The sequence below is a fragment of the Clarias gariepinus genome, chromosome 26 (genome assembly GCF_024256425.1).
Source record: "Clarias gariepinus isolate MV-2021 ecotype Netherlands chromosome 26, CGAR_prim_01v2, whole genome shotgun sequence".
In the NCBI taxonomy this organism is placed as follows: Eukaryota; Metazoa; Chordata; class Actinopteri; order Siluriformes; family Clariidae; genus Clarias; species Clarias gariepinus.
The window spans coordinates 1,105,479-1,119,727 of NC_071125.1; the positions used below are offsets into that span (position 1 = coordinate 1,105,479).

The 14,249-nt window shown below is 47.5% G+C and overlaps 1 protein-coding gene across 1 annotated transcript in view; it reads right to left on the minus strand.

Annotated features, from left to right (window-relative positions):
* kif13a (kinesin family member 13A) overlaps positions 1-14,249 on the minus strand; it is a 38,247-nt gene that overhangs the window by 7,187 nt on the left and 16,811 nt on the right. Inside the window, exons 5-32 of the mRNA XM_053487682.1 lie at positions 13,997-14,089; positions 13,361-13,541; positions 11,699-11,786; positions 11,255-11,389; positions 11,035-11,147; positions 10,757-10,868; positions 9,492-9,704; positions 9,122-9,232; positions 8,902-9,036; positions 8,432-8,562; positions 8,165-8,251; positions 6,828-7,003; positions 6,505-6,727; positions 6,253-6,415; positions 6,022-6,165; positions 5,748-5,897; positions 5,497-5,661; positions 5,210-5,383; positions 4,906-5,057; positions 3,817-3,949; positions 3,566-3,712; positions 3,383-3,415; positions 2,542-2,641; positions 2,184-2,310; positions 1,984-2,039; positions 1,729-1,853; positions 1,450-1,626; positions 1,121-1,213 (exon numbers count right to left, since the gene is read on the minus strand). Of these exons, the coding sequence (XP_053343657.1) occupies positions 1,121-1,213; positions 1,450-1,626; positions 1,729-1,853; positions 1,984-2,039; positions 2,184-2,310; positions 2,542-2,641; positions 3,383-3,415; positions 3,566-3,712; positions 3,817-3,949; positions 4,906-5,057; positions 5,210-5,383; positions 5,497-5,661; positions 5,748-5,897; positions 6,022-6,165; positions 6,253-6,415; positions 6,505-6,727; positions 6,828-7,003; positions 8,165-8,251; positions 8,432-8,562; positions 8,902-9,036; positions 9,122-9,232; positions 9,492-9,704; positions 10,757-10,868; positions 11,035-11,147; positions 11,255-11,389; positions 11,699-11,786; positions 13,361-13,541; positions 13,997-14,089 (3,737 nt within the window). The remainder of the gene's footprint in view (positions 1-1,120; positions 1,214-1,449; positions 1,627-1,728; positions 1,854-1,983; positions 2,040-2,183; positions 2,311-2,541; positions 2,642-3,382; positions 3,416-3,565; positions 3,713-3,816; positions 3,950-4,905; positions 5,058-5,209; positions 5,384-5,496; positions 5,662-5,747; positions 5,898-6,021; positions 6,166-6,252; positions 6,416-6,504; positions 6,728-6,827; positions 7,004-8,164; positions 8,252-8,431; positions 8,563-8,901; positions 9,037-9,121; positions 9,233-9,491; positions 9,705-10,756; positions 10,869-11,034; positions 11,148-11,254; positions 11,390-11,698; positions 11,787-13,360; positions 13,542-13,996; positions 14,090-14,249) is intronic.

The following is a 14,249-nucleotide window of genomic DNA, read 5'->3' on the forward strand; positions in this document are numbered from 1 at the left end:
CTGTGTATGTGTCAGTCACAGTGAAGGAGGCGTGGCCTATGTATGTGTCAGTCACGGTGAAGGAGGCGTGGCCGGTGTATGTGTCAGTCATGGTGAAGGAGGCGTGGCCTGTGTATGTGTCAGTCATGGTGAAGGAGGCGTGGCTGGTGTATGTGTCAGTCATGGTGAAGGAGGCGTGGCCGGTGTATGTGTCAGTCATGGTGAAGGAGGCGTGGCCTGTGTATGTGTCAGTCATGGTGAAGGAGGCGTGGCCTATATATGTGTCAGTCATGGTGAAGGAGGCGTGGCCGGTGTATGTGTCAGTCATGGTGAAGGAGGCATGGCCTGTGTATCTGTTAGTGACAGTAAAGGAGGCGTGGCCTGTGTATCTGTCAGTCATGGTGAAGGAGGCGTGGCCTGTGTATGTGTCAGTCATGGTGAAGGAGGCGTGGCTGGTGTATGTGTCAGTCATGGTGAAGGAGGCGTGGCCGGTGTATGTGTCAGTCATGGTGAAGGAGGCGTGGCCTGTGTATGTGTCAGTCATGGTGAAGGAGGCGTGGCCTATATATGTGTCAGTCATGGTGAAGGAGGCGTGGCCGGTGTATGTGTCAGTCATGGTGAAGGAGGCATGGCCTGTGTATCTGTTAGTGACAGTAAAGGAGCCGTGGCCTGTGTATCTGTCAGTCATGGTGAAGGAGGCGTGGCCTGTGTATGTGTCAGTCATAGTGAGGAAGGTGTGGCCTGTGTATGTGTCAGTCATGGTGAAGGAGGTATGGCCTGTGTATCTGTCAGTCATGGTGTAGGAGGCGTGGCCGGTGTATGTGTCAGTCATGGTAAAGGAGGCGTGGCCTGTGTATGTGTCAGTCTCAGTGAAGGAGGCGTGGCCTATGTATGTGTCAGTCATGGTGAAGGAGGCTTGGCCGGTGTATGTGTCAGTCATGGTGAAGGAGGCGTGGCCTGTGTATGTGTCAGTCATGGTGAAGGAGGCGTGGCCTGTGTATGTGTCAGTCACAGTGAAGGAGGCGTGGCCTATGTATGTGTCAGTCATGGTGAAGGAGGCGTGGCTGGTGTATGTGTCAGTCATGGTGAAGGAGGCGTGGCCGGTGTATGTGTCAGTCATGGTGAAGGGGGCGTGGCCTACCTTTGGTATATTGGAGACGATTTCATACGTAACTCCACAGGAGTGCAGCATGTTTTTCAGAGACATTCTCCTTTTCAGACTCTGTGTGAAGCTCTGCAGAAACACACACACACACACACAAACACACACACACACACACACACACAAACACACACACACACAAACACACACACACACACACACAGACATTCTCCTCAGTATTAAGTTACAGCAGCTAGAAATCTGATCTCCTTTGCAGTGTGTGGGTGTACACTAAGGGTGAAATGTAATGCGTATACAATATGGGAGCAGCGTGTGTGTGTGTGTGTGTGTGTGTGTGTGTGTGAGACCTGTTTGTTGTAGATGTTGACGGCGATCCTCTTGCGCAGGATGAGCTCCATGCTGGCCGGGTGGCTGAGCTGCACCGTGGCTTTGATGATCAGGTAGATGCGCTCGCCCGGCGCCGTCACGCGGTTCAGGTAGATGGAGTCATGAATGGACGAGTCCCAGGAGCACGTCACACACACCTGGAGCAGAGACAGAACATGATTTAACCCGTGCTTTCCATCTCACACACACAGTTCTGGCGCTGTCTGCAGCATCAGGAATGATGAGATGATATCCTGTACCTCGTCATCGCTGTGTTTGATGATGGGGAGGTAGAAGAACTGGCTGCCGTGCTCTTTGGGGAGGATGGAGTTGACCCCGGCGGCGTGGGAGCCTGTGAGCTGCTCGCTCGCCGTCAGGTTATCAGCTGCAACAAAACAGCTACCGATTAATCACTATAGGAGTTACTCATTATTATTATTATATATTCTTTTAATACTAATAAACATGAAATATAATTTAGATCTATAACGAATAAAAACAAAGTTCAGCATTACCATTCAGATCTAGAAACAACACGGGGACGTGAGCCTCCATGCCTGAAGGGGGCGCCCTGAAATCAAGAACGGACCAAACACGTCAATCAAGTGATTAATTCTAGGTCTAAATGTTATAATCTGGGTTTTCTCTCAGCAGTTTAAACCCCGCCCCTTTGGGCTATCATTATTGTGTGTGTGTGTGTGTGTGTGTGTGTTACCATTGAGCAGGAGCTCCGGGGATGCCACTACCAGGAGCTGGGACCAACACGGTGTTTCGCTCCTCCGTAAGCCCCACCCACTGCTCCACTAACCGCGCCTCCCTCTCCACATCCTCCTCAGACTTCTCTACACACACACACACACACACACACAATATCATATCAGTACTAAGTGTCAATTTGGAACTGAGAGTGTGTCACTAAGTGTGTGTGTGTGTGCTGCAGAGCAAAAGTGAAAGTGTGTGTGGTTTAAAGCAAAAGTAAAAGTAAATGAAATGAAAAATAAAAGAATAAAAGAGTAAGTGAAAGTATAAGTGTGTGTGTGTGTGTGTGTGTGAGACAGAAAGTGAAAACGCACCTGATTTGTTCATGATCTTCTTTAATTGTTCGTCGAGATACTCGCGGCGTTTGATCAGCGCCTCGGACCAGCGCTCGCGCACGCAGTTCAGGTCCTCCTCCTGCGCGCACACACACACACACACACAGAATATAAGGATATTCACTTCTTAAAGCAGCATAGATGTAGAAGTAATGTGTGTTTGTGTGTGTGTGTTTATAAGTGTGTGTGTGTAGAACATGCTTAACATTAACTTTGTTTGATAATAAACATGTAATTAACATTTATTCGTGTGTGTGTGTGTGTGTGTGTGAGACGAAATCCATCTCATTTCTCCATCACACCTCCAATGGCGTCACACTCAGATACAAATAAACGTAACACACACACACACACACACACGTGTCCATGCAGCGAGTCATGCAGCCATGCAGCCAACGACTCGTCCGTCCTCTCTCAGTGCTGAGCAGTTACACACACACACACACACACACACACACACACCTTTACAAACAAATCTTTATTTTCTTTGTTTTTATTTACATCATATTTCAATGTGATCTTTTTATCTTCTGCATGTGACGGCGCCTCCTCCGGATTTACACTCAGACCTGGGGTTCATTTTTGGAATACAGAGTGGAAAACACGCATACACACATCTTCCCTCTCGCACACACACGCATGGCACGTACATGTAACGCTATTAGGGTACGATTAGCGCTTTCAGGTTAGCAGTTTTGAGTAGAGTGTGTGCGTGTCCTGAGGAGCGCCCTCTGGTGGACTGTGCATGATTAGCAGCAGCTCAGTGACATCATGCAAGCAGAGAAAGAGAGACAGACGGACAGAGAGACAGAGTGAGTACCTGATAACTATCCATATCGTCATCTTCCTCCCTCTGCCACAAGAGAACACACACACACTCTGTCACACACACACACTTCTATTCTACACATATAAGCATTTAACCATCCAATCTCTCTTTTGCTCTCTCGCTCACACACTATTGCTCACACACACACACACACACACACACACACACACACACCTGGTAGCTGTCGAGGGCTCTCTGGAGTTTAGCGGATCGAGCGGACACGCAGCCGATAGAGACGGACAAAACGGCCTCCACTAAGAGCGGCAGCGTCCCCGAGTGCTGCACCGGCTTCACACTCACCTGCAGCCTCCGGGAGTGACCCTGCACACACACACACACACACACACACACACACAGGCGTATATGATCGTTCAGAAGGTCCGATCACGTGTCGCTCTGGTGGCGTCTGGCTCCTGAAGGCGTACCTGTCGCAGCTGGAACACGCCCCCTGTGCTGATGTCCCTGTTGGGGTGAAGCTCCACGGCCGTGTACACGCCCTGCTCGTTCAGCTCCTGTATCGACACCCACAACTCGACCCTGCGAGACACCTCACTCCACCTGACGCACACACACCAGTATTCGCACCCTTCCTAAGGTTTTTTTCCCCTGTATCTCTGTCACATTTCAAAAGATTTGTAAATATTTATTGTAAAATTATATAATATTGTCATATTGCACAAAGATCATCCGTGTAAATACAGAATGCAGTTTTTCAATGCTGATTTCATTTATTTATGGGGAAAAAAAAGCTGTACCTGTCCCTATGTGAAAAAGTAATTGCACCCTTGCTAATCATAAATGAACTGAGCTAAATGTGACTTACCGTACCGAGGTCTGATCACTGCCAGGCATGTTAAATCAAGATAACACTTAAACAGAAAAGCGCTTTTTGGAAGGTGCGCGTCCTGTGAAGTCTCTCTAACACTAACAAAGCGGTTCATAAAACAGAACCTTATATGGGCAGTGAAACATGGTGGTGGTAGTGTGATGGTCTGGGGCTGTGCAGCTTCAGGACCTGGATGACGTGCATTATTGACAGAATAATGAATTCTCTACCAGAAAATCTAACCCGAATCCTAATCCGAAAACCCTCCTGAATTAAAACACTTGTGCAAAGTAGAGCGAGCCAAAATTACTCCACAGCGATGTAAAATATGAATCGCCAGTTATCACAAACACTTGACTGCATTCGTTGCCCCCAAGGGTGACACAACCAGTTATTAGGTTGAGGGGGCAATTACTTTTTCATATAGGACCAGACAGGTTTAGACAACTTTCTATTCCCTTAAGTAAATTTACTCGGGTTATCTTTGTGTATTATTAACCTTTGTTTGATTATTTCATCATACGTGTAAGAAATGCGCAAAAAGATACAAAATCAGTAAGGGGGCAAATACTTTTTCACGGCACTGTATATGGACATACAGTATACACTGTGAACTTAATAAATACATAAACCAACACAATACATACGCATGAGTAAAACACACACACACACACACACACACACACACCTGTCCCGTAGCGTGCGTGTCTTGGCCTGCAGTGTGTTCAGCTCCCAGTGGGCGTGTCCGTTCCCGGCACAGCGATGCCCCCACACCTCGATGGCCAGCGCTCCGTCTGAGATAAACTCCACAAACTCATCAGAGACGTGGACCACGTAGTCCTGCACACAAACACACACACACACACACACACACACACGTTAGGCATCAAAAATCATGCACAGTTATCAATCAATACATTTAAAAATTATTAACTAACAGCCCTGTTTACGTGTGTGTGTGAGTGTGTGTGTGTGTGTGTGTGTTGTCTCACCTTGCAGTGATCGAACGATACAGTAAACTGTGCGTCTGCAGTATGAGAAGTGGGCGTGTCTGGACTGACCATGGGCGGGGCCACGGTAGGCTCCGCCTGCTCCCAGAAGGTATACTGACAGAAAACAAAGTTGGAGAGGTTCAGCGGCAAACCGGTGGCTCTACGGATCCGGACCTGCGAAACACACACACACACACACACACACATTTTATTTGCTTAATTTGTAACATCTTTAATAATATGGAAGGAAAGAATGTGTGTGTATGTGTGTGTGTGTGTGTACATACCCTGCAGGTGAGTGTTTTGGCCATGTGCACGATCTCTCCGTTGGTGTCCATTACCTCATAGCTGCTGCTCTCACTCGAGTTCTCAGACGAGTCGTCTCCGCCCACCAGACGCTCGGGCACCGCGCCACACACTCGCATCAGCTCCACGTGCAGCCGACCGGCCACCTGCCCCACACACACACACACACACTTACATTAATCAAAAGACACTAAAAGCAGCGGCAGTGTCCCGATAAGACGTGCTACAGTACCTCCCCCTGCTGGCTGATGATGGGAACTGCATACTGAAGTTTGACATCATGGAAGAGACACTCGAGAAAAACATTGGCGACGCCGATCAGGTTGTGGTTCTCCTGAGCTTCGTAGAACGGGTCGGCCTGCTTGCCCTGAGGCCTGACGGGCTGAGCACAAACACACAAGCACTTCCTGTTTACTTCCTGTTCTCAGTCTCCTTTAACAATTCGCCTTACGAAACATACTGTTGCTATGTTAGCTAGCCAAACATTTTTAGCTCGCGGCTCTCACCGTGTCGCGTCCTCCCTCCTTCCACTCGCTGTACTGCTCCCTCATGTCCACCAGCTTGTTCTCCAGCTTCTCGATGGTCCACACCTGCGTCCCTTTCTCTCTGCGCCGCACCTGGATGGCCGGCTCGCTCACGATCGCGCCTCGCTGCACCACGAACACAACACACACTCGTCACACACTCCTCCTGAAGGAAACGGGAGCGTTCGCTCGCGGACGTCCACGTGTGTTTACCTTGCGGTTGGCGCTCAGGTGCGCCGCCGGGATCTGCAGGGTCACCTGGTAGTCGGTGTGTTTGTCCATCTCCTCAGACAGGAAGTTCGCCTCCCGGACGAGTGTGTTGGCGCGGACCACCTGCTCTCGCAGACGAGACAAACTCTGCCGGAACAGCTCGTCTCTGACACACACACACACACACATAAACGTTAGGAAGTATAAATAATGATTAACGCTGATGTTTTTTATGGTAACACCTGCCGTATGTACCTCTCCTCAGTCCACAGGCGCATCTTGGTGTGTGTGTTGTGTGTGTGGAAGGTGAGGCGGTCGCTGTTGCTGCGCTGGTGGTGCTGGGAGGATCTCTCCGGAGAAAGCCGCTGGCGCAGGAGGTCGAGTTCCCGCTCGTACCGCAGACGCTGCTCCTCTAAGGCCGAGCGCTTCTCCTCCAGGTACTGCTTCTCCAGAACCTGGACCACGTTCTGCATCGGGTCTGAGACGAGACAGGGGGACGGAAATCACCTGAGGGTTCTTCTTACACTTCATAAAGTGGTTATTAAACCAGTAATCATTAATTACACACACACACACACCGTTGGTCCCTAGCGTTTTCATCATGACCTCCATCTGAGCGAATTCGTAGTTGTAGTCCTGCTCGGACGAAGCCTCGCTCGCCGTCTCCACGTCCACGTCCACGAAACTCGAGCGCGGAGACTCGCGCTCCAAATCCTTCAAACGGTCACGACGCTTGCGCTTCGGCAGGTTCGCTCTGCGAACACACACACACACACACACACTGATTTAACAAAGGTTCCTGACTCACAGTGTCGCTCTGTAACAACTATTTTATAATCAATTAGTGAAACGATTCATTAATTAATCAGACTACAAATGGCGCGTTTACTCTTCAGCTCTTATTTATCAATCAGCTTTAAAATTAAGCTTGAGGTTGTTTCGTTCACGTAGCGACTAACGGTCTAGATAATAAATTATTTATCAAACATGAACTTTCCAGAGGAAACTCTAAAACCAACGAAAAGCAAAGCAGCAGCAATAAAATATAACAATTAATTAGAGGTTAAAGAGGATTGATGGTAATTATGGGAGTTAAGAAAACTGAGATTAAGACTGAGATTAAGACTGAGATTAAGACTGAGATTAAGACTGTTAGGACCCTAACTCCTAACTGAATCGAGTTACGAATTGCGATTCTTTTGTGCGGTGATTCACCAAGTCGGATTCTCCAAAATCGATGGTTTAAAAAGCTATTTTTACATTTTGAATAGAGATGAAGCGCAGAAGCCTCCGAGTGGCGCAACAGAGACGCATTTTTATGCCGTTACATCATCGAAAATCGCGCGTATTAAAAGCCTCCAGACGAATTATTCTCAAACCCACTCATTACACACCCTCACACCAGTCTCAAAACACCGCAAGCGCTAATTAGCCTAAATCCGCGTGCGCTAGAACCCCCGCAAGACTTCGGAGGCGTGTGAGGAGGTAAAACACCGCAATTTCTTAATACTCCTACAGGTGGCGCACTGTGAACCATTCACACGTTTTCATCCTGTATGGTAGGAGTGAATTATTTGGTATGTTTAGAAATAATAATTATAGCGGAGGATAGAGATACGCGCAGCTCAGTTAAAAGTTTGTAGCATTTAAACGCTGTGAGAAAAGTAACATTATAAGGAATGAGCTACATTTAAAAACATTATCATAACTTTTTTTAAAGGTTTTAAAATTGTAACAAAATCGCAGGAAAAATGTAACATTGAATCGGGATATTTATATGCAATCATGAGATTTTATAAATATTTCTGAGTCTTTATTTATGGTCGTTAACGCTCGGTGACGTCGGAGGCGACGTGTTAACTGGAGCTTCGGCGTGTCTTACTGAATGTACGCTGATCAATAAAAGAAAAACCACCTGAAAAAGTGGTTGTTGCCCCATAAGATGCGATCTCCGTGCCAAAGATGAACCGTGGAGTAAACCACAGTCCCGTTCACACACGTCCTGTAAAAAAACAAACAAACAAACAAAACAGTCGCTATTTTAAACAAACGTCAGGTAAAAAGTGTTCAGTTTAAATTTTTTACACTAGTGCTCTTCCTGTAGGAAATGCAGGGAGACGTATTTCTACTGTGTGTGTGTGTATGTGTGTGTGTGTGTGTGTGTGTGTGTGTGTGTTCTAGCCTGGCGTTCTCCACAGGACAGAGTGTGACGTCTCCATCGGGAGTGATATCGATGACGCAGTGCTCCGGCTGAATCCCGATACCGAACAGCTGGATGTCCTGAGACGTGTCCGCTCCTACACGCGTGTGCTCCTGAACACACACACACACACACACACACACACACACACACACACACACACACAAGCTTGATGAATACAAGCGGTCTTCTTCAAATGAAACTTTTAAACCAGACTGGCTGGAATAAAGGCTTTATGTGAGCGCAAGGTCAGAGGTCAGGGTGTGAGTGGGCGGAGTTAGTAAACACAGCATCCTGCTGGAGGCGGCAGCACACACACACACACACACACTGACATCTCTGAAACGTGTGGGTTTTTAAAGGCCAGGACAACAGTGTGTATGTTGTGTGTCAGCGCTGCGGTGCCGAGCCGCACAGGATTGTGGGAAATCTCATCAAGGGTAATCTGATACCTTCAGATAATAAACGAGCAGCTCGTTGAGGGCGGGGTCAGCGTTCAGGTTGACCAGGAAGCACTTATCCTCTCCCACCTTGATCCCTGAGGACTCCAGGGAGATTCCCATACTCTCCAGCTGCTTCTGTCTCTCCTGGACAACAGAGTCATACACAGTTATACGGCCATACAGACTGTGTGTGTGTGTGTGTGTGTGTGTGTGTGTGTGTGTGGAGCACCTGTGCGATCTCCTCGGTCTTCCTGAGTTTCTCCTCCCAGGTGACGGTCATCTCTTGGATGAGCTTCTCCGACTCCTGCAGCTTCTCCTGCAGCTCAGGGGCTTTCAGAGACTGACATACACACACACACACACACACACACACACACACACAAATATACAGCAAATGAGCTTTAGGATGCTGTACCGCTTGATAATAATAAAAAAAAAAAAAACAAGAATACGTTGCCATGGTAACCATTATCACGATTAGTCACAAGAACCTGTTTAGAATCTTTAAAAACCAAATTAGATTAAAATGAGCATTTATTAACATATTAGCGTGTGTGTGTGTGTGTGTGTGTGTGTGTGTGTGTAAGATGCCCCCTGACCTCGGCCTGACTGAGCTGCCCCCTCAGCTTCTCCACCTCCTCCCTCAGCTCCCTGATGATGCGCGCGTTGGGGTCCTCGTTGACGACGGCGTGGTTGACGATCCTCTTGGCGCGGTCGGCGTAGCGCAGCGTGGACAGCGTCTCCTCGTAGTTATCGGCCGCCGGACTCACCGTGGCGATCATGGCCGTCTTGCTGTTCCCGCCCAGGTTGTCCTGAGACACAACATCACTCGGACTGAGGAGGGGGCGGGGCTTAGCACACATCTCATAACTTACATTAAACTCGTCCTCACTCGGTAACAACTGCTCTGTGTGTCAGAACCACTTACACAACAACTGTGGGGAGAGGACTTCAACAGAGACAGAGAGAGACACATGGAGAGAGAGAGAGAGACAGAGAGAGAGAGAGAGAGACAGAGGCAGAGGGACACACATGGAGAGAGAGAGAGAGAGAGAGAGAGAGAGAGACAGAGGCAGAGGGACATACATGGAGAGAGAGAGAGAGACGTGAAGAGAGAGAGACAGAGACACACACATGGAGAGAGAGAGACATGAAAAAAGAGACAGATATAGAGACAGAGAGAGAGAGACATGAGAGAGAGACAGAGAGACAGACTAAAAGAATTTAAAAGAATTTAAAGAAATGACGTGAATAAAGTAAGACAGAAAGAAAGAAGAAAGAAAGGACATAAAAAGAAAGAATGAAGGGAGGAAAGAAAAAAATAGGGATGTGGAGAATAGAATAAAAGGAAGTGAAGAAAACATAAAAGAAAGAAAACAGAGGGGAAGGTGGTTAAGAAAGAAAACTAGAAAAAAAGAAAGGCAGGAAGAAAGGAGAGAAAAAATATGAAAAGGGAGAATGTGAAAGAGGGAAAGAAAGAAGATGAAGAAGGCACAAATAAATGTAAAAGAAAAAAGAGGAGAAAGAGATTGATAAAGAAAACTAGGGAGAAAGAAAGAAAAATAAAGGAGGTGAAAAAATAAAGGGAGAAAAGGAAAAGAGAAAAAAAACAAGAAAGAAAGGACATCAAAGATGGAACGTAAGAATGTAAAGAAAACAGAAGGATTGAAAAGTAAAAAAGAGAAGAAGGAGGTTAAGAAAAAAAAAGAAAGAAAGAAATTAGAGGAGAGGAGAGTGTGGAGGTGTTAAAAACAAGATCGCCGTGACACAGTAACTCTGTGGGGTGTGTGTGTGTGTGTGTGTGTGTGTGTGTGTGTGTGTGTGTGTGTGTGTGTGAAATTAACGCTGTGTATGTGAGCTTCACCTTCAGCAGCCAGGTGAGGACCGAGTCTCTGTACGGGACGAACTTGTTCTTGCTCTTTCCTGCGGACTGATCGGCCAGAGCCGAGATCACACAACCCAGGGTGGTCAGAGATCTACACACACACACACACACACACACACACACACACACACACACACACAGAGCAGAGATCACGTTATATCTCACACTGATCAGCCCAGACGTTACACCACCTGTCTGACAGTGGTGTGTGTGTGTGTGTGTGTGTGTGTGGGTGTGGGTGTGTGTGTGTGTGAGACCTGTTGATGTTGCTGCCCTCCTTCAGTCTCTCTCCTGCTGCTCCGGTTTTAGACACGCGCTCGCTGCCAGCCAGATCCACCAGACTCACCTTACTCACCTTCTCACCTGAGTTCTACACACACACACACACACACACACACACACACACACAGAGTTAGTATTGTACTGCATTCTAAAAGCTGTTTGGTATATGTGTGTGTGTGTGTGTGTGTGTCTGACCCCAGACTGCAGGTCGTATAGTGTCTGAGTGATGATGATACTGAAGACGGCGTGAGACCGGCTGCTCTCCTCGTTCATGTTCGTAGCAGCGACGGTGCGAGACTTATTACCCTCTGACATCACACACTCGATGTCCTGAGAGAGAGACAGAGGGAGACAGAGAAGAAGAAACATGTCCAAACTGTCTGCTTAAAGGTGAGTGAGGGAGACAGTGACAGAAGAAGGAGAGAGACAGACAGACAGATAGAAAGAAAGAAAGAAAGATAAAGAGACAGACAGGTAAAGAGACAGAGACATAGAGAGAGGCAGGGAGACAAACAGATAAAGCCAGAGAGACAGACAGGAACGTATAGAGAGACAGAGACAAACAGATATAGGGAGACAGCCGATAGGGACAGTCAAAGACAGACAGATAGAGAGAGACAGCTGGTGTTGGTGTCGTACCTGGAAGTTAGTTACAGCCAGCTGAGACAAACCGTCCACATACGGACCCAGAACCTTGTGTTCCCTCACCTTCAGAGACGTACGACTCCTGTACACACACACACACACACTTTCAGGGCTTAGACAAAAGGTTTTTTTTAGCTTAGACTAAACCTGTAAGATGTTTGTGTTTGAGACACTTTTCAGTGAGTTTCTGACTGATTTTCTGATCATACGTGACATTCGGGTCATGTGACAAACGTGACACGTGACTTAAGCGGCTGAAAAACTCCTGCGTGTGTTAAATTTATCCTCTCGTTAGACATCATGCTTAGTGACAGTACACGGTAAACTCTCAGCTGCAGCGGCCTGCTAAAAACAATCCAGTGCTCACTCTGTGCTGCATTCCTCATCTGCCTGCAGCCTGGTGAACCAAGTGCGCTCTCACACACACACACACACACACACACAGACGCATATATCACAGTCTTGTGCGAGGAGAACCGAGCTGCAAGTCTAAAAATAAGCTTTAGTGCTCCACTAGGGGGCGCCTGTGACCTGATCCTGGCCTCAGAGCTTAATGTGCTGTGTGACGCTTAACATTATCACATCATCACAACATTGAGCAGACAGGCCACGCCTCCTGTGTTAGAAATGACAGAGTCCACGCCTCAATTATTAGAATAACTGGTTAAAAGAACACACCTCCTTTATTATTACTGACAGGTACAGAGGCCACGCCTACTTAATTAGAATAACAGGTAGAGCGGCCACGCCTCCTTTATTAGAATAACAGGTAGACCGGCCACGCCTCCTTTATTAGAATAACAGGTAGAGCGGCCACGCCTCCTTTATTAGAATAACAGGTAGAGCGGCCACGCCTCCTTTATTAGAATAACAGGTAGAGCGGCCACGCCTCCTTTATTAGAATAACAGGTAGAGCGGCCACACCTCCTTTATTAGAATAACAGGTAGAGCGGCCACGTCTCCTTTATTAGAATAACAGGTAGAGCGGCCACGCCTCCTTTTTTAGAATAACAGGTAGAGCGGCCACGCCTCCTTTTTTAGAATAACAGGTTGAGCGGCCACGCCTCCTTTATTAGAATAACAGGTAAGAGCGGCCACATCTCCTTTATTAGAATAACAGGTAGAGCGGCCACGCCTCCTTTATTAGAATAACAGGTAGAGCGGCCACGCCTCCTTTATTAGAATAACAGGTAGAGCGGTCACGCCTCCTTTATTAGAATAACAAATAGAGGCCACGCCTCCTTTATTAGAATAACAGGTAGAGCGGCCACGCCTCCTTTATTAGAATAACAGGTAGAGCGGTCACGCCTCCTTTATTAGAATAACAGGTAGAGCGGTCACGCCTCCTTTATTAGAATAACAAATAGAGGCCACACCTCCTTTATTAGAATAACAGGTAGAGCGGCCACGCCTCCTTTATTAGAATAACAGGTAGAGCGGCCACGCCTCCTTTATTAGAATAACAGGTAGAGCGGCCACGCCTCCTTTATTAGAATAACAGGTAGAGCGGCCACGCCTCCTTTATTAGAATAACAGGTAGGGAGATCACACCTCCTTTTTTAGAAATGACAGGAAGTTTTGGGGTACAGTGTGTGCCTGTGTGTGTGTGTGTATGCGTGTGCATGCTGGCGTGTGTGTGATGTTTCCGTGTCTCACCCCTTGGGGTCGAGCAGGTCTCTGACTTTCTCGTTATAGATCTCCATGTAGGAAACTTCCACTTTAAAGGTGTGTGAGTCGCTCTGCTCACGGCCGACTCTCTCGAACAACGAGCAGCAGAGACGCGGGATTAAACCGGGCTGATCAACACTTCCCATCATGGAGTACGACTTCCCCGAGCCTGGGCAACAAACACACACACACAGCCATGGGTAAGAATAATGACGCTGACTGTGGAGACATGAGAAGAATATGTTGCTCTATAAAAGACAGGAAATGAGACAGCCAAGGACCAGTTTTGTGTGTGTGTGTTTTGAAGGCCTGAGCGATTCAGCAGAACGATGAGAAACACAGAAGCTTCCTGTTCAACAACCTGCTGCTCAAACGAGACCAACAGCTGTCTCACACTCCTGTAGTGTACACTTCCTAGCAAACTCCTGTCTGCCTCTACATCTGGCCAGAGCATGAGACAGAAATTTGTGCAGGTTAAGAGAGACAGACACATAAAGACAGCTGCAGAGATTGAGAGTGAAACACAGACAGACAGACAGACAGACAGACAGGCCAAGAGACAGGAAGTGAGAGAAATACAGACAGGAAAATAGACAAAGAGAGAGAGACAGAGAGACAGTACACCTGTTTGTCCGTAGGCGAATATGCAGGCGTTGTATCCCTGAAAGGCGTTCTCCAGGATCCCCTCCCCCAAGCACCTGTAGACCACCTCCTGACCTACACACACACACACACACACACACAGAAGAGAGATATTTTAACTATAGTACTTGGTACCCTCCAGAACAACCAGAGCCACCTCAGCAGGATGTTCTCCTGTTGCTGATTAAGCGATTAGCATGCTAATCTGGTGTACACAGCGGTAACGGAGACTCCT